The 26,740-nt window shown below is 40.1% G+C and overlaps 1 protein-coding gene across 1 annotated transcript; it reads left to right on the forward strand.

Moving 5' to 3' along the window:
* Positions 1 to 16: 16 nt before the first annotated feature.
* On the forward strand, positions 17 to 26,550 carry XRCC2 (X-ray repair cross complementing 2). The gene is made up of 3 exons (XM_055335143.1): positions 17 to 128; positions 15,585 to 15,666; positions 25,302 to 26,550. Exons 1-3 carry the CDS (start codon positions 90 to 92, stop codon positions 26,018 to 26,020), a joined length of 840 nt encoding a protein of 279 aa, XP_055191118.1. The 5' UTR covers positions 17 to 89; the 3' UTR covers positions 26,021 to 26,550.
* The last annotated feature ends 190 nt before the right edge of the window (positions 26,551 to 26,740 follow it).

The raw sequence follows: 26,740 nt of genomic DNA on the forward strand, positions 1-26,740 counted from the left end.
TTCCGGGTCAGCGGGTCAGCGCGTCTGTCACTGTAAATGGCGCTGGTGGCGGGAAAGTTGAGTGCTCGGTGCGCCCAGCCTTCGGGGCGATGAGTAGTGACTATCACAGGGCCGAGTCTGGGACGGAGGTGAGAGCTGCCGGGACGGAAGCGAGGGAGATGAGAACGGGGCGGTGGGCGGGCGTGGGACCTGGGAGGGCGGGGGAAGGGGGGCGGGGCGCCCTGGCCGGGAGCGCGCGGCGCCCTCGGCGGAGGGAAGGCGAGCGGGGCGGGACTCTAGCCTCCCCTCCGGCCGCCCCCTCCCGCCTTTGCCCCCCGGGGCGGGCTCCCAAGACCGGAAGTCCCCTGAGGTGGGAGGGCTGACGCGCGCGCTCCGAGGCGGAGATGGGCACTCCAGCTGCGCGCACGGTGAGGTGTGCCATTCCTCGTCTCCCATCCCACTCTGCGCACGGATAGGTTAGGTGTGCCATTCCCGATCTCTCGCCGCGCGCACGGATAGATGTACAGTTCCTCCCCTCCCATCCCACTGCGCACACGGATAGGTGTGCCACTCCTCGTCTCCCATGCCACTGCGCGCATGGATAGGCGTGCCATTCCTGATCTCTCGTTGCACGCACGGATAGGTGTGCAGTTCCTCGTCTCCCATGCCACTGCGCACACGGATAGGTGTGCCATTCCTCATATCCCATGCCACTGCGCGCATGGATAGGCGTGCCATTCCTGATCTCTCGTTGCACGCACGGATAGGCGTGCCATTCCTCGTCTCCCATGCCACTGCGCACACGGATAGGTGTGCCATTCCTCATATCCCATGCCACTGCGCGCATGGATAGGCGTGCCATTCCTGATCTCTCGTTGCACGCACGGATAGGCGTGCCATTCCTCGTCTCCCATGCCACTGCGCGCATGGATAGGCGTGCCATTCCTGATCTCTCGTTGCACGCACGGATAGGTGTGCAGTTCCTCGTCTCCCATGCCACTGCGCGCATGGATAGGCGTGCCATTCCTGATCTCTCGTTGCACGCACGCATAGGTGTGCAGTTCCTCGTCTCCCATGCCACTGCGCGCATGGATAGGCGTGCCATTCCTGATCTCTCGTTGCACGCACGCATAGGTGTGCAGTTCCTCGTCTCCCATGCCACTGCGCGCATGGATAGGCGTGCCATTCCTGATCTCCCGCTGCGCGCACGAATAGATGTGCTATTCCTGATCTGCTGCGCCAACGGATAGGTGTGCCATTCCTCATCTTCCATCCCACTGCGCGCACGGATAGGTGTGCCATTCCTCATCTCTGCTTGCAAGGTGCACGATCCAGAGCTGTCACATGTTAACTGCTGTTAGAAATAGTAAACCCGCAACAGAACCGAGGAAAAAGGGGGGATTGCCAGTTGGAGAATTTATAGCCGTTATCCAGGACAGGAGGTACTTGAGTAGGTTGCCTCCCCTTCGCCCTCTAGTTCCTATGTCTCTGCTTATGGCATCAAGCCCTGGCCGGCCCCGTTTGCATTTCCAGCTTAAGTTCCTCCCAAACCATGCCAGTTCTTTGACGTCCTGCAAGAATTTATTCAGGAATTGAACCAAGAAGTGTCAAGTGCTTACTATGTGTCAACCACTGGTTAAGGAACTTGGAGTAAGAAGCAAAAGCAACAATTTCTGCCATCAAACTAGGAAGGGAGGGTGACTTTAAAGAAATGCAGCCTGTATGCTAGAGCATGCTGTCTAGTAGAAGGGCAGGTATCACAAGCTAGTTAGGAGGAGGCAATGACTGAAGTCTTAAGAACCTTGTGAAATATGTTAGGTAAGGAGGGGGTGGCAGTCAAAGCAGAGAGTAGCATTTAATGTGGGTTCTGCCTCAAGAGCAGAGGCCTTATTTAGGGGAACTGCAGGTAGATCTGTAGTTGGAACAAAGCTAGTGAGGGAGAGTGGGGTTGGGCAGGGAGACGTGAGAAATAGGTAGAGGTGGATTAGGAAGGATCTCTTATCCAGGTTGGGGAGAGAAGCAGTATTCTTAAGAGGAGTCAACAGACTCTTCCTGTGAAGGGCCAGAGGGTATTTAGGCTTTGCAGGCTAAGGGGTCTCTGTCAGAACTACTCAGTCCTGCAGTGAAGTCCTAATGTGAAGGCATCCATAGGGAGGTGAACAAGTTAGTATGGCTGTGTTCAATAAAACTTACTTTTAAACTTTTGGATTTGACCTGCTGGCCATAGTTTAGAGCCACTGCAGTTAAAACTTTACTTATTTAAATGATTATTTGAAACCAAGGTTAAACCCAGATGACTTTTGCAGTCAAAACAAGCCTAGTATCGGATCCCTGGGTGGCTCAGGGGTTTGGTGCCTCCCTTCGTCTCGGCGTGATCCTGGAGTCCCGGGATTGAGTCCCACATTGGGCTTCCTGCGTGGAGCCTGCTGCTCCCTCTGCCTGTGTCTCTGCCTCTCTCATGAATAAATAAATGAAATCTTTAAAACAAACAAACAAACAAGCCTAGTATCTTAAAAATGGGAGCCCAGCACAGCCCAGTCATTGAACAAAGAATTTAGCAACACATCCTTGACCTGCCAGGTCTGCATGGAGACTCTAAGCCGATTGCCTGGCTCATATTACCAGGACAGAGGGGTGAAGGGGAGGATAAGGCGCTGGGCCATAGGTGCTACTTTATTCTTTTTCCTTTTTGTTAAGAAAACCAGCTAAGTGAATCTCTCTTCCTTTAAGAGTTCTTGGATACTTGATGGCTAGCACTTAATTCGTTTGGACACAGTTTTCTTCCTTTGCACATTACTGCAGTACCTTATGGGTTCTACTTTGAGGCATCATGTTGAGGAAGATACTTGAAGTCACAAGCTAGCCCAAGAAACTGAAGTAAACTACTTTAAAATTTTAATTCACTAGAATTACAACTTTAAAAAACAGCAAATCATTCTCACATTTTGTGAGTATTAGGGAAAAGACATTTTATACAGGGTCCTCTAAGAAATTAAAGTTGCAAAAAAATATTTTAACAGATTCTAGAGATGGAATTATGGTAGACCAGGTAGCGAGTGGAAAACTTAATAATAATCCCTTGATTTAAAGATCCGCATTTGACTACAATTTAAAATAAAATAACCATTTTTTTTACCTTTTCTACTGTTAATCTTTATTTTTTACCCTGTTTATTCTTATTTATTTATTATTTATTTATTTATTTATTTATTTATTTATTTATTTATGATAGAGAGAGAGAGAGAGAGGCAGAGACACAGGCAGAGGGAGAAACAGGCTCCATGCCGGGAGCCTGACGCGGGACTCGATCCCAGGACTCCAGGATCGTGCCCTGGGCCAAAGGCAGGCGCGAAACCGCTGAGCCATCCAGGGATCCCCTACCCTGTTTATTCTTCTTAACACTTAGCACACCTGACATTTTATGTTGATTTAAGGGTCATAGAGCAGACTTTTCGCTGTCTGTTGAGTTTACTCCTTTACTCCTAGTGTTTAGAACAATATTTAGCCCATAGTAGGCACTCAGTAATTGTTTATTTAGTGGATAAATTTCGTATCTTTCTCTTCCCTCTCCCCTTGTTCTACCTTGCTTCATGTGTCATTGAGAAAACAAAAAATTTCACAGAAACTCCCTTAATTTTTCCTGTCTTTCTGTTACTGATTTGTAGTCTGTGCCCATCAGTGTTAAAAACATACTTTATATGATTTCAGTTCTTTTAAATTTGTTGAGGTTTGTTTTATGGCATAGAATGTGATCTGTCTTCTTAGAAGCAACTTCAGAGTACTTTGAGGTGTCTGAGTGGATCGATTGGTTAAGCATCTGACTCTTGGTTTTGGCTCACGTCATGATGTCAGGGTCCTAAGAATGAACTGCCCCCACACCCCCCACCCTCACCAGTCTCCATGCACAATTGGGAATCTGCTTGAGATTCTTTCCCCTTCCCTCTCCTGGTCTTCCCTACAGCATGCAGCATGTGTGCCTCAGTGCACACACAGTCTCCTTCTCAAATAAATCTTCTATTCATTTATTTATTCACAAGCGACAGAGAGGCAGAGACAGGCAGAGGGAAAAGCAGGCTCCATGCAGGGAGCCCAATGCAGGACTCGATCCTGGGACTCCCTGATCAGGCCCTGAGCTGAAGGCAGATGCCCAACCACTGAGCCACCCAGGCGTCTGAAATAATATCTTTTAAAAAAGAAAGTGCAACTTCTCCACTTAAATGCGGATTTCTTCCATTCCATTCCTCCTTAAGGACCTTACTGCTACAGGTGTTCCCACTCCTCTGGTCATTTTTCTGTCTTTTGTACTTTTAATCTTCTTTTCCACCAATCATTTCCATTGGTATCCTAACATAAAATAACTCCTTAGATGTCTATGCCCCATCCAGCCCCATTCTTTTACTCGGCACAGCAAAGTGTTTGTACTTTGTGTCTGCACATCTTTATCTCCCAGTCACTCTTTAACCCATAGTGATCAGGATTCTGTCTCCCACTGTACCACTAAAAATTCTCTTGTCAAGGTTATCAGCCAACTTTATGTTGCCAGATGCTCATTTCTGAGTGAGCATTTCTCATTTCTTTTAGACTCAAATATAGGAACACAACAGAATGTGTACTTCCTGTAGGCAAGCCGTTAGGAGGGAGGGAGGGAGGGAGGGGATGATCCATGCATGTCTAGTACCTGCTCTTGAAATAACACATTAGAAAATCTTCCCTGAGGAAGAGAATAGGAGAATATGCCAAGAGTGTTTCTCCAGCAGAGTTCCTCACATGCAAAGTGAGAATAAGTGTTCAGCCAACATTAAGCTCCTATAATTTTGATTTTGTGCTTTACTGTTTTTTTCTGGGACTGCATATATTTGATTTTTTTTATCTAAATGAAAATTTGAAGCAGTTTGGTATAAATTCTTGATGAAATCTGAAGAATGCATTTAATGGGATTATTAATTTGTGGGATAGCATATATTTAAAATTTAATCCTTACAAATTCTGCTAGAAATTATAATGCTGCTTACCCACCTTCAGAATGGCTAAAATCAACAACACAAGAAACAATGGTTGTTGGCCAGTATTTGGAGAAAAAGAAATACTCGTGCACTGTTGTTGGGAATGCAACTGGTGCAGCCACTGTGGAGAACAGTATGGAGGGTCATCAAAAGTTAAAAAAAGAACTATTGATGATCCAGCAATCGAACTTCTGAGTATTTACCCAAGGAATACAAGAACACTAATTCAAAGGGATACCTGTACCCCAGTGTTTATAGCAGCATTATTTACAGTAGCCAAGATATGTAAGCAACCAAGATGTCCATCAATTGATGAATAGATAGAGGAAGTGGTACAGGGATGCCTGGGTGGCTCAGCGTTTGGGCATCTGCCTTCAACTCAGGTTATGGTCCCAAAATTTGCTTCTCCCTCTGCCTGTGTCTCTGCCTTTGTCTCTCTCATGAATAAATAAGTCTTTAAAAAAAAAAAAAAAGAGGAAGTGGTATATACATACACTAGAATATTAATTCAGCCACAAAACAATGAAATCTTGCCATTTGCAGCGACATGGATGGAGCTAGAGAATATTATGCTAAGTGAAATAAGTCAGAGAAAGATGAATACCATGTGATTTCATTCATTTAAGAATTGAAGAAATAAATGGGCATCTGGGTGGCTCAGTTGATTAAGTGGCTACTTTTGGCTCAGATTGTGATCCCAGGTGTCCTGGGATCCAGCCCTGCATCAGGCTCTTTGCTCAGCAGGGAGTCTGCTTCTCCCTCCCTCCAGCTCCTGCTCTCTCTTTCAAATAAATAAAATCTTAGAAAATAAAAGAAGCAAGCAAAGGAAAAAGACAAACCAATACACAGACTCCTAATTATAGGGAACAAACTGATGCTTACCAGAGGGGAGGACAGTGAGGGGATGGGTGAAACAGGTGATGGGGATTAAGGAGTGTGCTTGTCCTGATGAGCACAGGATGATGTATGGAAGTGTTGCATTACTATATTGTACACCTGATTGTACACCTGAAACTATATGTTAGTTAACTGGAGTTAAAAACTTAAAAAAACAATTTCTGCTGCTTAAATTATCAAGTGTATATTTAGTAGTTTTTGCTTTATATGTATTTTTTTCTTATAGGATGATTGCTTTTATTTTTTTTAATATTTATTTATTTATGATAGTCACAGAGAGAGAGAGAGAGGCAGAGACATAGGCAGAGGGAGAAGCAGGCTCCATGCACCGGGAGCCCGACGTGGGATTTGATCCCGGGTCTCCAGGATCGCGCCCTGGGCCAAAGGCAGGCGCTAAACCACTGCGCCACCCAGGGATCCCGGATGATTGCTTTTAAATATTATTTATAAAAGCATTAGCTCTTCATGGAATGTACTTAGAAATGATGGGATTTAACCATATAGTATGTTATTCAACAGTTGTCTTTTCCAAATAATTTTATTTATTTAATTTAGTTTTTTTTTTTTTTTTTTTTTTTTTTATCTATTCACAAGAGACACAGGCAGAGGCAGAGAAACAGGCAGAAGCAGAGGGAGAAGCAGGCTCCATGCAGGGAGTCCAATGTGGGACTTGATCTTGGGACCACGGGATCACGACCTGTGCTGAAGGCAGATGCTCAACCGCTGAGCCACCCAAGTGTCCCTTTTCCAAATTAATTTAGACAAAAGCTTGATTGAAGAGCCAGGCCTGTACTCTGCCCTGAAGGACAGTTGAGTTTTCAAAGCGGCAAAGGAGCCTGATTTCCCATGTGAAGAGGAATTGGTCCTCTAATTTATGGAACTACCATAAGAGCCAGATTTTGCATCAGTCACCTAAATTCTGAGCTGCTGCTTTGCTTCGCTTCCTTACTTGAGCTCCTTTCTTACATTCCCTGTGTTATAGCTATTTTTGCCTGAATTTCCTCTACATATGAATTGTTTTCATTTTCTAGGTGAAAACCTAGGCCTGTTAGGGGGCAGGAGTGGAAATATTTAGTTTAGAACGTTGGATTTAGGTAGCCTTTTATACTTCACTGGTTTGTAACACCGCTGCTGGGTGGGGTCTGTCTGCAGATATTTAATTAGAAAGGTCAGGGGATGGGACGCCTGGGTGGCTCAGCGGTTTGACGCCACCTTTCGCCCAGGGCGTGATCCTGGAGTCCCTCGTCAGGCTCCCTGCATTGAGCCTGCTTTTCCCTCTGCCTGTGTCTCTGCCTCTGTCTCTGTCTCTCTCTCTCTCTCATGAATAAATAAATAAAATCTTTAAAAAAGAAAGAAAGAGAGAGAAAGAAAGGAAAAAAAGAAAGAAAGAGAAAGAAAGGGAGAGAGAGAGAGAAAGAAAGAAGAAAGAAAGAAAGAAGGAAAGAAAAAAGGAAGGTCGGTCAGGGGAAATGAGCCTTTATCCAAATGAGTCTTATATAGACATTTACCTTAATGCCATTTGTTTCTGGTTAGTTTGATCTTTAAGTTCTTCTTTCTGCTCTTGTGTAAGCTTTTCTGCAACCAAATGCTCTTTAAAGACACCTATATGGTAGGTATTCTACTTACTAGGTGTTGAAGGTACAGGATTGCACCAGAAAGGCCTTGTGTTAGTATGAAGAACTTAGATGATATACTCATGGACACGAATATTCAAGAACTTTTGTTTGGTAGAAATTTGCAGACTATCCAAACATAAAAATCAAGATAGGGGCAGCCCCTGTGGCCCAGCAGTTTAAGCACTGCCTTCAGCCCAGCGCATGATCCTGGAGACCCAGGAGTCCCACATCAGGCTCCCAGCATGGAGCCTGCTTCTCCCTCTGCCTGTGTCTCTGCCTCTCTCTCTCTCTCTCTCTCTCTCTCTCTCTCTCTTTGTCTCTCATGAATAAATAAAATATTTAAAAAGAAAATCAAGATAGTTTGAGGTTCTTTACGCTCTCCACCCTTCCCAAGCTTGCCTACATGTGCCCTGTTTACCTTTAACAGGCAGCTGAGTTTCTGCCAAACAAAGCATTTCTCCATTGTAAGCCAAAATAGATTCTTTTCCTTTTGAGTTTTTACATCCAGGTGAGGGAGACAGGTTGGTGTAATGTGTTAAGTACAGTAACAGCTTCATGGAAAGAGGCGGCCTTGAGAGATGTGTATTATCATCATTTGTTCAAAAGTCTTGACCTTAGGGGCACCTGGGTGGCTCAATGGTTGAGCATCTGCCTTTGGCTCAGGTTGTGATCTCAGGGTCCTGGGATCAAGTCCTGCATCAGGCTCCCTGCAGGAAGCCTGCTTCTCCCTCTGCCTGTGTCTCAGCCTCTCTCTGTGTCTCTCATGAGTAAATAAATAAAATCTTAAGAAAAAGTCTTAAAAAAAAAGAAAAAGAAAAAGTCTTGATCTTAGAAATTTAAATGAGAGAATAGGCAATGGATTCCACATAGAAAAAAAAGCATTTCTCTATCAATGCACATTTTGTGTTTAAAAGAACTATATGCTAAATTTCTCATTCAAAATTGAAGGTGCCAAAAAAAAAATTGAAGGTGCCTTCCACAAATTAAAACTGCCTGCAAGACTGAAGAAAAAAGCCGACAAGCCCACCTTGTTATGAAATGGCTTGTTAAGGACCTTACTCACTGAGCTGTCTCTAGCAAGATGAGTAAACCTTAGCAACCCCACCTCCCTGAAGACCAGCATTTCTAGCCCTGGGGGTTGGGAGTGCTTCAGGGGCCACCCAAAAGGAGACTGTTTAATGGATGTATGTCCTAGGTCTCCAGGGCAGGTCAAGGATGTTGTGCCTTAAGGGTGTACTTAAGGGTGTGGTTAAACAAAAGGAAATTCCCAAGAATGTTGGGAGGGAGCAACATGCTCCAGGAGGTCCCAGGTCATTGGCTGGTCCTTGGGATGATTTGTCCAGGATGGCATTAGTCAGGGTCACACACCTTTGTAGCACCTGCCTCTATTTCTCTTGTAGCATCTACAGTACTTTACTGCAGTTTTGTAACCTTCTGACTGTCCCCTATTAAATTCTTTGAGGATGGAAACTGCTACATCTGTGTATCCCTAGCACCTCCCTCAGTTCCTGGGACACTGTTGACTTGGCTGAAATGTTTACCAGTGGATATCTATACAATTAAGTATTATCCCCATTGCAGACCATATACTTGTTACGGTAATAGTGCTGCCGTTGAAGACATTTAGGGCTCCTTGTTGCTGTTAGAGGGAGTACTAACAGAGATGGTTGAAAGGGGCCAGGTGATTACATAGACAGGATCTCAGACAGATTTTGGATCTTAGTAGGTCCAAAAACCATTTCATCTCTGTACTCAAATTTTATTAGACTCGCCACTACTGACTGTGAGACATTGTAGCACAGTAGAAGAACCCCAGCCTTTGGGAGCCAGAATAGATCTCCTAAATCTTGACTCTGGTATCTACTAGTTTTCTCATCTGAAAAATAGAATGGTAATAAATACAAATCAAATGTCAAATCTATCAATTAACAATATTAGTGAAACTGCCAAATAGACTAAAATTGTTGTGTCCACTGTGCCTTCTTTCCTAAATAGGAAATTTGGCCTCAGAAAGATTGTTGAGAGAATCAAGTGAAATCCATCACCAAGCTAATTGCCCAATGTGTTAATCTTCCCTAAAAGGATTAAACTGTCTTGTCTGGCAGAACTTATTTGGGTTTCCTTTATCCTGGACACTTAATAAACTCTTTTTTGCCCTTCAGAAGCTCCCGATTGATTATACCTGTCTTCTTTCAATAATTCCTTAAATCTAGACATCATTAATTTTAATTTCTATAATAGGTTTGTGTCAGGCCTTAAGGTTTTGTTTTGTTAAGATTTTATTTATTTTTTTGAGAGAGACAGAGAGAAAGAGAGATAGAGCCAGAATACAAGTTGGCAGAAGGAGAGGGATAAGCAGACTCCACACTGAGCATGGAGCACAATTTAGGTTCAGTCCTATGACACTGAGATCATGACCTGAGCCAAAACCAAGAGTCAGATGCCTAACTGACTGAGCCACCCAAGTGCCCCTAGGGTCTGCTTTCTGCTTAGGTTTGGAAGATATCTCATCCCATAAAATGGCTTTTATAAACTGTTACTATTATTTGTATTGTAATTTGTAAGGGTAAATATAGGTTCTGGGATGCAATTTTACTGCCTCTGTACTCTGTATACTCTGCTTTGTCATTGCAAAACATTTTTTTGAATATTCTCTTTAAAAATTTTATATATTCATGAGAGGCACAGAGAGAAGCAGAAAGATATAGGCAGAGGGAGAAGCAGGCTCCTCACAGGGAGCCCGATGGAGGACTGGATTCCAGGACCCTGGGATCACAACTGGAGGCAAAGGTAGATCCTCAACTGCTGAGCCACCTAAGTGCCCCTTGAATATTCTCAGTAGTGGGAAGTTTTCACCCTTTGAAAATGAATTTGATTTTTTAATTGGTGGTGATTCAGATGCAAACTGGCTAACAGCCAATTTAGTAAAGGGAGTAATACATTTTTGTCCAAGTGTCATGTCAATGTAACACCTTCTTGAACACTTTCTTACAAGGACTTCTCACAGGGGAGAATTCTAAAATATTTTGAGGGATCTCTGGGTGGCGCAGCGGTTTGGCGCCTGCCTTTGGCCTAGGGCGCGATCCTGGAGACCCGGGATCGAATCCCACATCGGGCTCCCAGTGCATGGAGCCTGCTTCTCCCTCTGCCTATGTCTCTGCCTCTCTCTGTGTGTGTGTGTGTGACTATCATAAATAAATTAAAAAATAAAATAAAATAAAATATTTTGAGCAGTGACAATAAGAATAAACAATTGGAGTAACTTCCTAAGTTAATCATTCTGATGAAGAGGTTAGCCATGTGTATATATGCTTTTTAAAACATTTTGAAGTCCTTTAATTGAGTTCCATCTTGTCCATGAAAGTTTCTGTCTTGTCCTTCAAGCTGGACTGTGCATCTTCTAACTCAGTGGTTCTCATACTTTTTAGCTTTAGGGAGTGCATTAAAAATTATTGAGAATTTGAAAGAGATTTTGTGCATTTTTTGGTGGGGGTTGGTGGTATAATAGATATATAAGTTTCAGGTATACACCATAATGATTTAATATTTGTTTATGTTGCAAAATAATCACCACAGTAAGCATGATGATCTGTGATCAGTAAGTGGTGATCTGTCACCAAAAGAGCTTTTAAAAAATATTTTATAAAAAATATTTTATTTATTTATTCATGAGAGACACAGAGAGGCAGGCTCCATCCAGGGAGCCCCATGTGGGACTCAATCCCAGGACTCTAGGATCACAACCTGAGCCAAAGGCAGACGTTCAACCACTTAACTACCCAGGTGTCCCACCAAAAGAGCTTTTGTTTTTGTGGGTTATATCTGTCAGTGAAATTGAGAAAATTAATTTTTAAAGTTATTGAATAGCAGAAACAAGAAAGTTTATTAAAGTGAAAAGTATACTCCAGATATCTCTAGAGAGGCAAGCTCTAGAAAGAGAGCTGCACTGAGAAACTTAAAATTTTTAAAATTTACATCCATATACAAGTGACAATAATAATCCCTTTGAATATTATAATAAATATTTTAATGAAAGATAGCTATATTCCCCTAAACAAAAATATGTGAGGACTGACACTGCTTTACATATTTGCAAATCTCTTTAATGTCTGGCTGAACTTAACTGGGTTCTCCTCTCTTCTGCATCCAGTCTATTACTGTACATTGTTCTGGTTAAAGTACATGAGGACTGTCTAGCCTTTCACAGATACATACGGAGTTGGAAAAAGGGGGGGGATTTGAAGATCTTGTCAGCTAATTGTGGATTTTCTTCTTTGGTTCTATACCAAAACTTGACAAATAGTAGTTTCCTAAAAGTTAATTGCAACATAGATATAAAATTTTAGCAGTGAATTTTTCATACATTAAAGCCAATTAATTGCTCAGAACACTGGGAGTGAATCTTTTACCCAGGAATATTTTGCATTGGTCTTTGGAAATATTGGTTCACTGAATTACACAGATCTTTGAGGTAGTGATGTGTTTTGTTAGATGATTATTTTTAGAAATCACATTTATTAAAACACTGGTGATTCACCAAAAGGACCTTAAGTATTAGGAAACTGTCAGGGTCACAGTACTGGATGAGTTTTCCAAAATTCAAATGTTATCATTGGCAACAAGTACTGTCAGTTTTCTTGAAATGACCAGGGTACTTTCTTTGTTTTCGATAAAATGTCTGCCAAATACCAAAGTCTGTATAATCGAAATTTGTCTTTTAGTCGTTCTTTTAAATAAAAGGGTAGGCTATGAAAAAAGCATCCTACTGAAATAATCAACTCAAGTGCTTTTCCTAGAGAAAAAAAACCCGATTGTATTTCATTTTGGAGCAGAAACCCTTAATTGTGTGTGAAGTTGGGGAAGGCTCCTGGAGCAGCCTTTACTCCAGACAGAATGTAGAGTTCCAGATCCCCAAGACTACACTCAGCTCTGATATTAATTGCAAGTTGAGGGGTCCCTGAGACTGCCTTTAGGTATAGCAATTCAGTAGAAGGACTCACAGAACTCATTGGAAACTGTTAATTTGTGGTTATGGTTCACTACAGGAAATGGATGCAGGTTTGAAAGCAGCTAGAAGAGGATGAAAGTCCGGGAGAATTGCAAATGTAGACCTTCCAGTTGTCCTCTCCTGGTGGAGTTGTGGATGGTACTTGGTTCTCTCAGCAGCAGTGTGTGACTGTCTGCCAATCAAGGAAGCTAACCTGGACTTGGGTGTCCAGAGTCTTCATGGGGCTCACTCACTCATGGAGACACAGTCAACTGCCCAAACAGCTGACCTCACTCTACAGCCCTCTGATACCAGAGATCAAGTTGACCCAAAGCCCCAACTCTAAGTCACTCTGTTAGACTCTCTGGTGTGGCTGAAGGCCCCCTGGTAAACAAAGACACTTTTATCAGGCAGGATATTCCAAGAGAGTTGGAGATGACCTCTCAGGATCCAAGGGCAAAGGCCAGACCTCTGCAGTCAAGGTTAAATTCTTTACTGCTAGTATGTGGCCTGTGTTATCATAACTTTAAAAAGTAGTCAGGGGTCATGATTTAATACAACTAATACTTTTAACTGCATCATCAAAGGCATTCTTATGAAAAACTAGTTTTGCTTGTTTGAGTTTTTTTTTTTTTTAAGTGGTGAAGAATGCTGTGTCTGCAGGGACATAGTTTGATGCCACTGCCTTGTTTCTGTCAGCATTTTCATCCACCACTGCTGTTACACTATCAGTGCAAGCGTCAATTTAGGGGGAAAGACAGATTATGTCTTAGTACCCATGAAACGAGCCTTAACTTCAGATACACTTCCAGAATCTGCTCTAACTCAGAGCACTGTATCTCTTGTGTATTGAGCAGTCTTTACTTTGTTTTGTAATAAAATGTCATTTAGAGGACGGACACAGCAAGTTCTTTGAGGGTCGGTTGTCATCTTCATCTTTGTAGTCTGCATTTTACCTGCCATGGTGCATTGTATGTAATAAAAACTCAATAAACATTTGCTAAATTAATGTATAGAACCCTTTCATCACTTCAGGAAATCTTTTCAGAACTTTTGCTTCAGTTTAAAAAAAACCTAAAGTGACTGCTTTGTTCCCATTTGTGATATGCTCTTTTTTTTCTTTTGTTGTATGGAAGAGTTGTCAAATCTGTGCTGATTTCTTAGAAACTTGAGAATCAGCTGTGATAGCTTTGATTACATGTCCTTCATTGACATTTAAATCAGTCATGCAATTCTGTTTGCTGTCATCCTAACTACTTTTGTCTGGGGGGGGGGGGCACTCCTCTCCAGATTAGTGTGACAGACTCCATCCTTGTTCCCTTTTAGCCTCCGAGATAATCTATTTAAAATGCAGACGATGATAGTTTGTGCTCTACTTACGTTGTGCTTACTTTATGCAAAGCACTTTTTAAAAATACTCTGAATCGTCAATAACTTTGGGAGGGGAGATACTGTTTATCACTTTAATGATAAGATACCTGAGGCCCAGAGAAGGGAGTTAGCAGATCTAGTTCTGAATTCCCAGCTGTCTACTTTAAACTATTTCAGACTGCTTCTCAGAGACTGCTTCTTACACTGTTGCTTAAAATCCCTTCTCTTGTCTACAAACCAGAGAACAAGCTCCTAAATATGGCATCTAAGATCTTCTGTGATGTGACTTCCGCTCTTTTAAGACTTATCTCCTGCCTGTTTCATACTACGAGCTCTAGCAGTTCAAGTTTACCTACATGCAGAGTGCGCCTTTCAGCCTCTGCACCCTGGCTGATATCACATCTGCCTGTACCCTGATTCAGAATATTACTGTGTATTTGACCTAACAGGTAAGGATCTTGATTTGAATTCAAGTCTCAGGTTTGCCCCTTCCTGTGTGATCTTACAAGTCACTTAGTTAGGCAACTAGAGCCTCATTTTCTTCATCATGAGGATTAAATAAGAATGCAAGCAAGGTGCTTGCACCCAGGGCCTAGGGAACAGCAAGCCTTCAAACCTCAGAAGTTCTTGGTGGCGTCATCATTATTCCTAAAATTACCTTTTGCATGGCAGATCTTGCCAATCCTGGTATGCCTTTATGTTGTGATTTATAATTAGAAATATGTATTTGGTCTTTATCCCCATTTCTGGCACAGAGCTCCTAAAAATCCTTGGAATTTCCTGTGTTAAGACTGACAAACGTCATTTGTTATGTTAATGAGGTGACTTTTGGACCCCACCTACGGATAGGGACTGGTCATCAGGAGAAGGAGCCATGTGATTAGAAGGTTGGAATCTTCAGTCCCACTCTCTGACCACCAACCTTCTGGGAGGGCAAAGGAGCTGGAGACTGAATTCAACCACCAAAAGCGAGTGATTGCATCAACCAAGTCTATGTAGTGAAATCTCCATAACACACCCCCCGCCCAAAGACAGGGTTGGAAGAGATTCCAGGTTGGTGAACATATATAGAGGTGCTGGGAGAGTGATGCATCCAGAGAATGAAAGCTCCTCCCTCTTTCCCCAAGCCTTCCCTGTGCATCTACTCCTTTGAGCTCTTCCTGAGTTGTATCCTTTTAAAATAAATGGGTAATCTAGTAATAAAATGTTTCTCTGAGTTCCATGAGCTGCTCTGGTAAATTAATGGAACCTGAGGATCCTAACAGATGGAGGTGGGAGCTCCTTGAGGATGGCTTTTCTCTACCTTTTTCCTTTGCCCCCTCTCACTACTAGATAAAGAATTGACAATATACAAGGCAGACAGATAAAAAGCTGATATCTGGTAAGAAAGTGAGAAAGAAAAATTGTGACACATAAGAAAGATAAATACTTTGCAGTTAGTAGTTTGGTCCTATATCCCAAACTATATAATCAGCTCTTTTGAGGGCAGGGACTTATTTTATACCTCAGTATTTGATACATAAACAAAAGAATGACATATTTCCTGAATAAATGAACAGAGTTTTTCTCCTAAATTTTATTTCCTATTTCATAATTTCTTCCAAATCCTCAAAACTAAATGAGTTTTTAAAATAGACTTTAGGAAAATTGTGTAAATGTAGATTTGTAAGATTTTGTATTTTTAGGTAATGAGTTTTTCCTTCTCTTTTTCCTTTTCTTTTCTTTTGCAAGCTCCTTGCCCGACTTGAAGGTAGAAGTTCCTTGAAAGAAATAGAACCATATCTGTTCGCTGATGAAGTTTCATCTGTACATGGTAAAAACAATTTCAAATCAAAATACAGTGTCATACATTAAGTCTTATAAAACATGTTCTTTTCCAACATATATTCATTTATATGTACATACTTGTAGCAAATGGCTATATGGATTAACCTGTAAAATTAAAAAGTGAGAATAGATCATGACAGGACACTTTATCTGTGTCAGATAAGAGAAAGTTCGGCTCATTTGCAGTAAATTTCAGAATAAATACTGACCTCTGTTATCTTGACACGTTATTTGTGGGAGTTTTGTTATAATTTATTTTTTAATTCCTTAGAAGTTTGAGAATCACAGGAAAGTCCTTAGGTACCCTGTTGTTAATATTTCTATAGAAGGGAAAAGACCTACCTGCTTGTTCCACCAACACTTCTACACTAGGGAAAACTTACAGAAAGGTACTGTGCTTGCATTGTTTTCTTCTTTAGTGTAAGAAGAACTCTGTAGAGATATAATTTATCCGTTTAAGTGTGCAGCTTCATGGTTTGTAGTATTCACGTTTCTTTACCTGTCACCACAGTTGATTTTAGGACATTTTCATCACTCCAGAAAGAAAGCTGTACCTGTTAGCAGTCACTCCCCATTTCTTCCCACATCCCACAGCCCTAGGCGGTCACTAATCTACTTGACTCTCTAGACTAGCCTTGTCTGCATATTTCATATAATTGAATTACACAGTATGTGGTCTTCTGTGACTGGCTTCTGTTACTTTGCATAATCTTTTCAAATCTTATCACATTGTGGCATGTATCTGTAGTTCTGTTTATTGTTGAGTAATACTCTGTTGTATGGGTATACCACATTTTGTTTATCCATGCATCAGTTGATGGACATTTGGGTTTCTTTTTGCTGTTATGGATAATGCTGCTATGGTTATCTGTGTATAAGTTTTTCTCTGGATGTATATTTTCATTTCTCATGAGTAATACCTATGAGAGGGACTGTTAGGTTCCCGTGGCAACTATGTTTAACCTTTTTTGGAACTACCAGACTATTTTCCATAGCAGCTGCACATTTTACTTGCCACTGGGGATGAAGCATAGAATGGTTCCAATTTTCCCACATCCTGCAAACAAATGTCATTGTCTTTGTTTTTTATTATCCCCTTCCTAGTGAGTATGAAATGATACCTCATTGTGGTTTTGATTTACATTCCCTTATGGCTAATGATATTAAGCATCTTTTCATGTGCTTATTGGCAATTTGTATGTGTTATTTGGAGAAATGTCATATCTTCTCATTTAAAAAAAATAGGTTGTGTTTTTATTATTGGGTTGTAAGAGTCCTTTATATATTGTAGATACAAGTCCCTTATCAAATACGATTTATAAATAGCCTTTCCCACTCTTTTTGTTGTCTTTTCACGATCTCAATGGTGTCCATTGAAGCACAAGGCTATTAAATTTTTTTAAGGCTTTTCATTTTTATGAAGTCCAATTTATTTATCTTTTTGCTCATACTTTTGGTATAGCTAGGAGGCTATTGGCTAATCCAGGGTCAGGAAGATTTATGGTTTTGTTGTTACTGATTTTTATTTTCATTCTTTTCTGTCAGAGAACATACTTCTGTGATTCATTCTTTTTAATTGGTTGAGATTTGTTTTATTGCTGAACATATGGTCTATCTTGAATGTTCCCTGTGCACTTGAGAAGAATGTGTATTCTGCTATTGTTGGATTGAGTGTTTTCTTGATGTTTTGTATTTCTGGTTGGTTTCTAGCATTCAAGTCTCCTGCTTCTGTGTTGATCTTCTACCTAATTGTTCTATATGGTATTGAAAGTGAATATTGAAGTTACCAACAATTACTGTTAAATTGTTTATTTCTCCCTTTAGTTCTTAGTTTTGCTTCATATATTTTGGGGCTTTGTGCACTGTTGGGCACTTACAAGAGTATTATTATACCTTATTGATGGATTGATTCTTTTATCATTATAAAATGTCCTTTGTCACCTCACACCCACTATCATAGTTACAGTAAAAAATAACGAGTGTTGGGTGAGGATGTAGAGAAATTGGACCCCTTTTGCACTGTTGATGTGACTGTAAAATGGTGCAACTACTGTGAAAAACAGTATGGAAGTTCCTCAAAAAATTTAAAAAAAATTGTCATATGATTGACACATCTCAGTGGCTCAGTCAGTTAAGTGTTTGACTCTTGATCTCCACTCATGTCATGATCTCAGGGTTGTGAGTTGGAGCCCTGCAGGTTGCGTCTGGGTTTGGTGCAGAGTCTGCTTAAGGTTCTTTCTTTCCTTTTCCCTCTGTCCCTCCCCACCCCACCCCACCCCCACTATCCCCGCCTGTGTGCCTCTCTCTCTCAAAATAAATAAATAAAATCTTTTAAGAAAAAAGGAAGTGCCATATGATCCAACAACTCCACTGTCTGGGTGTATCTCCAGAAGAATAGAAAGCAGAGTATTGAAGAGATAATTTGCATACTTATGTTCATAGAAGCACTATTCATAATAGCTAAGAGATGGAAACAATCCAAATGTTCATTGACAGATGAATGCATAGACAAAATGTGGTATATGCAAACAAGGAAATATTATTCAGCCTTAAAAAGGAAATCCTGTCATGCTACTATGTGGATAAACTGGGAGGACATGCTAAGGGAAATAAACTAGTCACAAAATGAAAAATACTGTGACTTCACTTATATGCGGTATCTAAAGCAGTCAGATTCATAGGAACAGAAAGTAAAATGATAGTTACCAGGAGTTGGGGAAAAAGGAGACAAGGGGACTTGTTGTTCAGTGGGTTCAGAGTTTCAGTTTTGCAGGATGGAAAAGCTCTGGAGATGTTTTACAAGAGTGTGAATGTAATTTAACACTACTGAACTATACTTAAAAATGGTTAAGATGTAAATTATGCTGTCTTTAGCAAAATGGAAAACAAAAATATACTTCTTCGTCTCTAATAACAGTTGTCTTAAAGTATATTTTGTCTGATAATAGTATAGCCACATCAGCTCTCTTTTGGTTACTGATTGCATGGCATATCTTTTTCTATCCTTTTGTTATCAATCTATTGTGACTTAGTGATGTGAAGTATTCTATGGTAGATAGCCTACAATTGCATCAGGTGTTTTTATTCCATTCTGCCAATCTCTGCCTTTTGTTTGGACTATTTAATCCATTTATAGTTAATGAATTACTGATAAGATAGGGTTTACGATTGCCATTTTGCTCTTTTAGATAGTATTATATCTTTTTTGTTTGTCTTTTCCTCCATTACTGTCTTCTTTAATGTTAAGTAAATATTTTCTAGTGTACCATGTTATTTAGTGGGGAGAGGCAGAAGAAGAGGGAGAGAGGATCTTTTTTTGGGGGGGGGGCAGGGGGAGAGAGTCCTAAGCAAACTCCATACCCAGTGTGGAGCCCACCATGGGCTCCATCTCACAACCCTGAGATCATGACCTGAGGTGAAATCAAGAAGCAGGAGTTAAGACACTTAACCAACTGAGCCACCCAGGTGCCCCTAGTGTACCATTTTTATTCCTGGTCCTTTTACTTTATTCCTTTTACTTTATTTTTTTGTGTTATTTTCCTAATGGTTGCTCCAAGGATTACAATTAATATCTTAATTTAAAGCAATTTAATTTAGATACATATCATCTTAATTTCAATATTTCATAAATACTTTGCTACTAGGTAGCTCGATTTCCTCCCCCTTCCTTTGTGTTGTTAATAAATTACATATTTATATGTTGTATGTCCATAAACACTTCTAAAATTATTACTTAAATTATTCCTTAATGCAAGAAATTAAAAAGCCAGTACAGCAGAGAAATTAAAATGTCTTATAACAGAAATTTAAAAAAAATTACTTAATTCATTTGTTTCTTAAGTCAGATAAATGGGAAAAGGTTACAAATATAAAATATGTACTGTCTTTCATACTTACTTAGGTAGGTTATATTTACCGGTGGTCGTTATTAACTCATTTGGATTCAGGTAACTATCTACTGTCCTTTCATTCAACCTAGAAGATTCCCTTTACTATTTTTTATAGAACAGGTCTGTTAGTAAACAATATTCTAAACTATCAGTAAAAGACAAATTTTGACTAACCATGTTAGACAAAAGATTGAACTTTGTATTCTATCAGAAAGGATGTTATTAAGTTGGACCTTATGAAACTGACACTAAAGCATGAGTTGGCAGCACTACTTATACATTTGAATATTACATTTGTAGAAACTTTAAAAACACCATCATGTTCAGTCAGTAACAAAAAAGTTTATCTAATTTGGATTAACACCATCTTAATTTCAATATTTTATAAATAGACATTTTAGCTGTAAAACTAGTTAAATGAATACTAATTGGAGCAATAGCAGACTTAAGACTGGTATTATAAGCATTATTTATCAACAGTAGTTTATCAGAAACCATATAGGGAAGGTCAAAGTGAAGCAATAAGAGAGTTAGGGATTATAGGAAACTCTAAGGCCATTCTAAACATTTCTATATGCTTTTTGTAGTAGTACTCTGTTCTATATACCAATTACCTCTTCCATACCATAATGATTGCAAATACAACATATTTGTCATACAATTAGTAGATTGGTACCAAGATGATGTATTTTTTTTGGCTTCTCTTTTTTATCCTTATTTTGAAGGATCTTCAGATTCATAAACTCACTCTGACAATCTGTTACCCAGATCCCTTACAGCATTCTATTTGTGAGAGCAACTATCAAGGCCAAACCATCCAGATTTTCTGATTTAGTTTAATTTGTCAAGTGCCAAACTGTAGAGGTGTTTTTTTGGTGTGTGTGTGTGTGTGTGTGTGTGTGTGTGTGTGTGTGTGTGTGTTTGGGGGTGGGAGTAGGGGTGGGGGTGGGTTTTTTTACTGCAAGTTGTCATACTCAATACTTTTGAGTGGACAAGGGTACAATTTCTGTTGTAGCAGCCCTCAGAAACATTTGAGATAGTGACTTCAAATACAGCTAAAAGGACGGTGCCCCTCTGTAGAACATCACGTTTGAAAATGATTTTTGATATGAGGATTAGACAGTAAATGTTTCTAAAACCAGCAAAACTGACTTCAATTCATCATTAAACATACTTCTAGGGAATCTAGGACCTTAATGATAATATTTATGTGTAATTTGCAAGTTGCATATTTTATTTCCCCACTTGTTACAAATGACCCTTTTACTGCCTTGCTGTTAATCTGTAAAAGAAGAAGAGTGTTTTTATATACCGCTTAATAATTTCCTAACCAAGGATTTCACCTTAATCTTTGCCTCATCTCAATCATGCCAAACCAAGGATCTGCAGAACTCATATACTACATCATCTATTTCTTAGTAATGTGTGGATTTAGCAAACCTTATTAAACCGTGTAAGCAAGTGTTCTTAAAGGCATAACTCTTTTGAGTTATCCAAAAGATGTTAATGAGCACCACCTTCTCTCCAAGAAAATATCTGGCAAGGTTTTAATTTTTTTCCTATTTGGAGAATTCCAGAAACATCCAGAGAGAGCTCTCACAGTTACCCTCTGGTCAGCGTCACGTATTTCTGTCTTCCTGTAGAGTCTCTTCTCTTTTACTTCAGAATATGTTGCCTTTCTCTTACCTTCGTTTGACTTCATTTGACTCCCCAGCGTCATGAACCTGCTACTGAATATTTTTTACTTTTTTTTTAAGATTTTATTTATTTATGCATAAGAGACAGAGAGAGAGAGAGAGAGAGAGAGAGAGAGAGAGAGAGAGAGAGAGGCAGAGACACAGGCAGAGGAAGAAGCAGGCTCCATGCAAGGAGCCTGACATGGGATTCCATCCCAGTCTCCAGGATCCCACTCTGGGCTGAAGGCAGCACTAAATCGCTGAGCCACCAGGGCTGCCCATATTTTTATTTTTTAAATGAATGTAAACCATCATATTTTTTCCCTTATTCCTCATTTCCCATATTCCCTTATTCCTCTGCCTTCCCTTCAGCCTGGTTCTTGGAAGAACACTGAGTGCTCCCTGGAGTGCCCTTCCATCTCTTTTCTGAATATCTGATTTTGAAGTTTGGTTCATAAAATAATATTTGTATTAAATGTGGTTTTGCAAACTACACATTTTTTGCTATAAGGTAAGTATCCAGGACCAGTTCAGTGATCTGTTCCCAAACTGCAATTTTTTTACTTTTAGAAATTTTGTGCTATTGAATGTTATTTAGTATAGTTTCATTTTCTTGAAATGTTTTGTAGTCTGTTTCCTCCTAATTTTTTTTTAAAGATTTTTTATTTTATTAATTCATGGAGACACACACAGAGAGAGAGGCAGAGGCAGAGACACAGGCAGAGGAAGAAGCAGGCTCCATGCAGGGAGCCCAATGTGGGACTTGATCCCGGGTCTCCAGGATCACTCCCTGGGCTGCAGGTGGTGCTAAACCACTGCGCCACCGGGGCTGCCCTCCTCCTAATTTTTATATTAAATTTCTGTTTTGTATGTCTTCATGCTGACTCCTCTAACGTAGATGTATCCTAAGAATTGAATTTTTTACCTCTCTTCTTAATTTTTTGTTCATTCTCACCCACGAAATTGAGCTGTTTTCGGTTTCTGTGTAGCTTACTCTCTGATCATTGTGGCTACATATTGATCATACATAATAAAACATTATTTTTTTTTGAATCTTAAATTCTAGTGGTTATAAAACATTTTTCTTCTATGACACCCTAGCTAACATAGCCTTTTGAAAGCTAAATTCTTGTTAGGATATTTATGTGATTATGTGACTTTAAAATCCCTGCTTTCCTTATGTATTTGATTTGTATGGGTACTTCCAACCCTGTCTCTGAGAAGAACTTTTCCATCACTACGTTAGCTTTACCCTTAACCTTCTGAATAAGTGATGGGGGCTGAAAACCTGACACAAACTAGTGTCAGCACGTCTTGAGGGCCAGGTCTTATTCTTGCTTGCGTCCTCTGCTGGTCTCTTGTTTCACACCTGTTGGACTCTGGGAAGCAATGCCACACCTCTATCTCTGTCCCCTATCGACTTGCTTCCTTTCAAAATGTCATGTTCCAAAGTCCACTGTGGACCTTTACTCCTTACCAGATCAGGACTTATATTTTCATTTTTTAGGTGTCTCTCAAGAAGTTCTCAAAAAGAAGGTAATCTGATGAAGTGCATCCAAAAGATACTGTGTTTTGTGCTGGAGATGGAATAGTGAAGTCCCAACTTAAAGTAGCATACAGGAAATATAATGAAATAGGCAAAATCACACAGCATGAGGGATGCCAGCTGGCTCTGTCAGTGAAGTGTGCGGCTCTTGATCTTAGGGTTGTGAGTTGGGTGTAGAGATTTTTTTCCCCAAGATTTTAAATTTTTAATTAATCTCTCCTCTTTAAAAAAAATTATAAAGCACAATAACTGTGATGATGGAAGGTGATAAAGTTTGCTTTCTTTACCTCAAAGTATTGTTATTAGGACCAAATGAGGTATCATGAAGTTGTCCCTTTTCATCTGTAAAGTACGATGAAAAAGTTAGTTACTATTGATTGGCCTCTTCTACCATTTCTGGGGAAAGAAGAGAAGGTTTGGTGCAGTCTAATTGGCTTCCCCATGTGTTTCTCTGTGGTTCACTGTGTCCTCCAAACCCTTTTTAAGATTAATCTTGCTAAACTTCAGCTTTCCTTCACTACCATTAATATCTGTTCTATGTTAATGTTTCATCTAATGCATGTAGTTTGTTCTCTTTCTATCATATAGAGGAGTGAAAGACTTAAGGGAAAGATAACAGCTTAGCTCCTCAGTCATTATAGTAGGAGAGTAAACAATATCTGGCTTAAATAGTTTATTTTTTATTTTTTATTTATTTATGATAGTCACACACAGAGAGAGAAAGAGGCAGAGACACAGGCAGAGGGAGAAGCAGGCTCCATGCAGGGAGCCCGACGTGGGATTCGATCCCGGGTCTCCAGGATCGCGCCCCGGGCCAAAGGCAGGCGCTAAACCGCTGCGCCACCCAGGGATCCCTGGCTTAAATAGTTTTTATCACTACGTTAACTTTCAGTAAGAGCATCAGTGAACAATTGTTATTGAGAAAATAGTTTTACTCCTTGAGCTGGGATCTTTTGGGGGAAGGGTGAGGAAGAATCCTCTTTATTTAAATTTTGAATTGCAAATTACATGTAAGGTTATGGTAGAAACTGATTGAAGTTTGATAGTACCTTAAATATTGTACAGTGGTAACATGCTAGATTTTTTTTACACATTGTGAATGTTCCAATCTATAATGGTTTATTAGTAATAACAGGAAATAAAGTAACTGGACTCTCAGTAGACTGTAATTTGCTTGGGGCCCAAGAATCTGCATTTTTAACACAGTGTTTCCAATTATGTGATTCAGCCATAAATTAAATGGAAACAAATCAACAAGAATTGGAAGGCCATTGTTCAGAGTGGATTTTGAGGAGCTCTGGAGGCAGGAAAACTTCCCCAGGTGTTTAATTTGTGTTGTCTTCATTGGGAGAGAGTTACTGGAACCTATATAGTAAAGATTTGGAGTCTTTGAAGTTCAGGTAGTTTACTTAAATTTATAATGCTAGGAAAATACTTTACAGTGCAGATGTCATTCCAGCTGGGCACAATTTCAGGAAATTCATGTAGCAGAGAATAACTGATAGCATTTTAGAAATGTGGACGGATGTTCTCAGATGAGGGACGCTATTGGCATTTAGGCCTAAGAGCTGTGCACTCTTATGGCTCTGTATGTGTGAAACTGCACAGTCAAGAATTGTTCTGCGCATAATGCCAGTAACACTGAGAAACCCTAGTTAGGGATTGTTTCAGCGTGTAATGAAGTCCAGCCTAGTGGCTTACCTGAACCAGGCTTATTTTCCTCATCTCACAGTGGTATAGAGGCAGGCCCTGCATAGCTGGGGTAGGGTTCTGTATTGTCATCAATGTCCTGGGCACCTCTTGTCTTCCTGTTCCACCATTCTTAGGGCCCACCCTATTTAGGGTGTCCCTTTTATACTCACCGCTTCAGGGTGGCTGCTTCCCCTACAGAGTCAGGGGTGGCAGAGCAGAAGTGGGGTCTGTATCAGGAGAGCAAAACTTAGAAACTCCCAACAGAAATCTAATTGTGTCTCATTGGCTACAACTGTGATATCTCTGACCCTTTTCTGCAAGGGATACTGAGAAAAATGGTTTTTCAATTGGGCGCATTGCCTTCCCTTGTACCCCCAAATTGAAGTTTAATACTTAAGAAAAAAGAGAGAATGTATATTGGGTAATCAAGCGCCAGAAATGGTGTGTACCATAGTAATCAGTAAATTTTTGAAAGACCATAGGTCTGGCACTTTATTAACATCACCAGTTTCAAGTGTGAGTGCATGTGGACCCCTCCCCAGGAGATTTCCTTGGGTGCCCTTCAACCCTGTCATTCTGTTTTTCAGATTTTCTTGATGCTAATTAGTAGCCAGCTCCTTTCCCAGAGGTGAAATTTAATGATTCAGTTTCCTTATGTATTTGTATTTGCTTATATGGACCCATTTTGGCAAATGGATTTAGATTTTCTTTCGCATTCCAGTAAATGTCTTTTCAAACATTGTTGCAGACTTTTCATTCTGTAGCCTACCGTTACCGTGCTGCTGCATTTTGACTGACATTTTTAAATTTTACACAGGTGATATTCTTGAATTTCATGGTCCAGAGGGAACAGGAAAAACAGAAATGCTTTATCATTTAACAGCACGATGTATACTTCCAAAATCGGAAGGTGGACTGGAAGTAGAAGTCTTATTTATTGATACAGATTATCACTTTGATATGCTTCGGCTTGTTACAATTCTCGAGCATAGACTATCCCAAAGTTCAGAAGAAATGGTAAAACACTGCCTCGGAAGGTTGTTCTTGGTGAACTGCAATAGCAGCACCCAGCTGCTCCTCACACTGTACTCACTAGAAACTGTGGTTTGTAGCCACCCGTCCCTCTGCCTTTTGATCTTGGACAGCCTGTCAGCTTTTTACTGGATAGACCGTGTCAATGGAGGAGAAAGTGTTAATTTACAGGAGGCTACTCTGAAGAAATGTGCTCAGTTCTTAGAGAAACTTGTAAATGAGTATCGCTTAGTACTTTTTGCAACAACACAAAGTATAATGCAGAAAACCTCAAACTGGACAGAAGGACCTTCTTCTGCCTTTAACCATCCGAGGGAGGCAGATGCAGACTATAGACCCTATCTCTGTAAGGAGTGGCAACAAGTAGTAAAGCACAGAATATTTTTCTCCAAACAAGAGGATTTTAAAACCAACCAATTTTCTTTAGTTTCACGTCATTTAAAAAGCAACAGTTTAAAAAAGCATACTTTTATTATTGGAGAAAATGGCATTGAGTTTTGTTGATATGTATCATAAAATAGTGTTTTTCAAGATATTCAAAATTTTAAAAGTCTTTACTGAAATAAAATGATTCAATTATAAGGCTCTTTTTTTTTTTAAAGATTTTTATTTAGTTATTCATGAGAGACACACACACAGAGAGAGAGAGAGAGAGAGAGAGAGAGAGGCAGAGACACAGGCAGAGGGAGAAGCAGGCTCCGTGCCGGGAGCCTGACGTGGGACTCGATCCCAGGTCTCCAGGATCACACCCTGGGCTGAAGGCGGCGCTAAACCACTGAGCCACTGGGGCTGCCCCCCTCCTTTTTTTTAAGATTTTTATTTCAATTATAAGGCTTTAAACTCTGGGAAAATTAAATAATATAAGTGTCTCTACACAGAATGGATTTTTTTTTTCTTTCCAGAATAGATTTCTAAACTAGTACAGTAAAACCGTAAACTATTCTGTTCTTAAGTTGTTGAAGCTAAATCAAAGTGCTGGTAAAAAGTAAACTGTGTATTAAGCCTGTTTTAAAACTAAATAAATAATCTACACGTTGCAGCCTAAATAAAATGAACTTTTATAACTTTGTGTCACATTTCTGGAATTTTGTTAAGTACTTGTTTAGGAAAGTTTCAATGCATTTCTGATTTCTCATATGTAACTCCTTTAGGAAGCTGTGACTTTGGAAAATGTTTCTGCAGAGCTGTTATTTCTGCAAAGGGAATGAAAACAAGGAGCCTGCC

This window comes from Nyctereutes procyonoides, unplaced genomic scaffold, assembly GCF_905146905.1.
Source record: "Nyctereutes procyonoides isolate TBG_1078 unplaced genomic scaffold, NYPRO_anot_genome, whole genome shotgun sequence".
Taxonomy (NCBI): domain Eukaryota; kingdom Metazoa; phylum Chordata; class Mammalia; order Carnivora; family Canidae; genus Nyctereutes; species Nyctereutes procyonoides.

Bases quoted from the DNA above. Each gene is read 5' to 3' on its own strand.
- XRCC2 (XM_055335143.1), top strand. From the start codon at position 90: ATGAGTAGTGACTATCACAGGGCCGAGTCTGGGACGGAG. The intron at 129-15,584 runs GTGAGAGCTGCC...TTCTTTTGCAAG, and splicing joins GGGCCGAGTCTGGGACGGAG to CTCCTTGCCCGACTTGAAGG. The intron at 15,667-25,301 runs GTAAAAACAATT...AATTTTACACAG, and splicing joins TGAAGTTTCATCTGTACATG to GTGATATTCTTGAATTTCAT.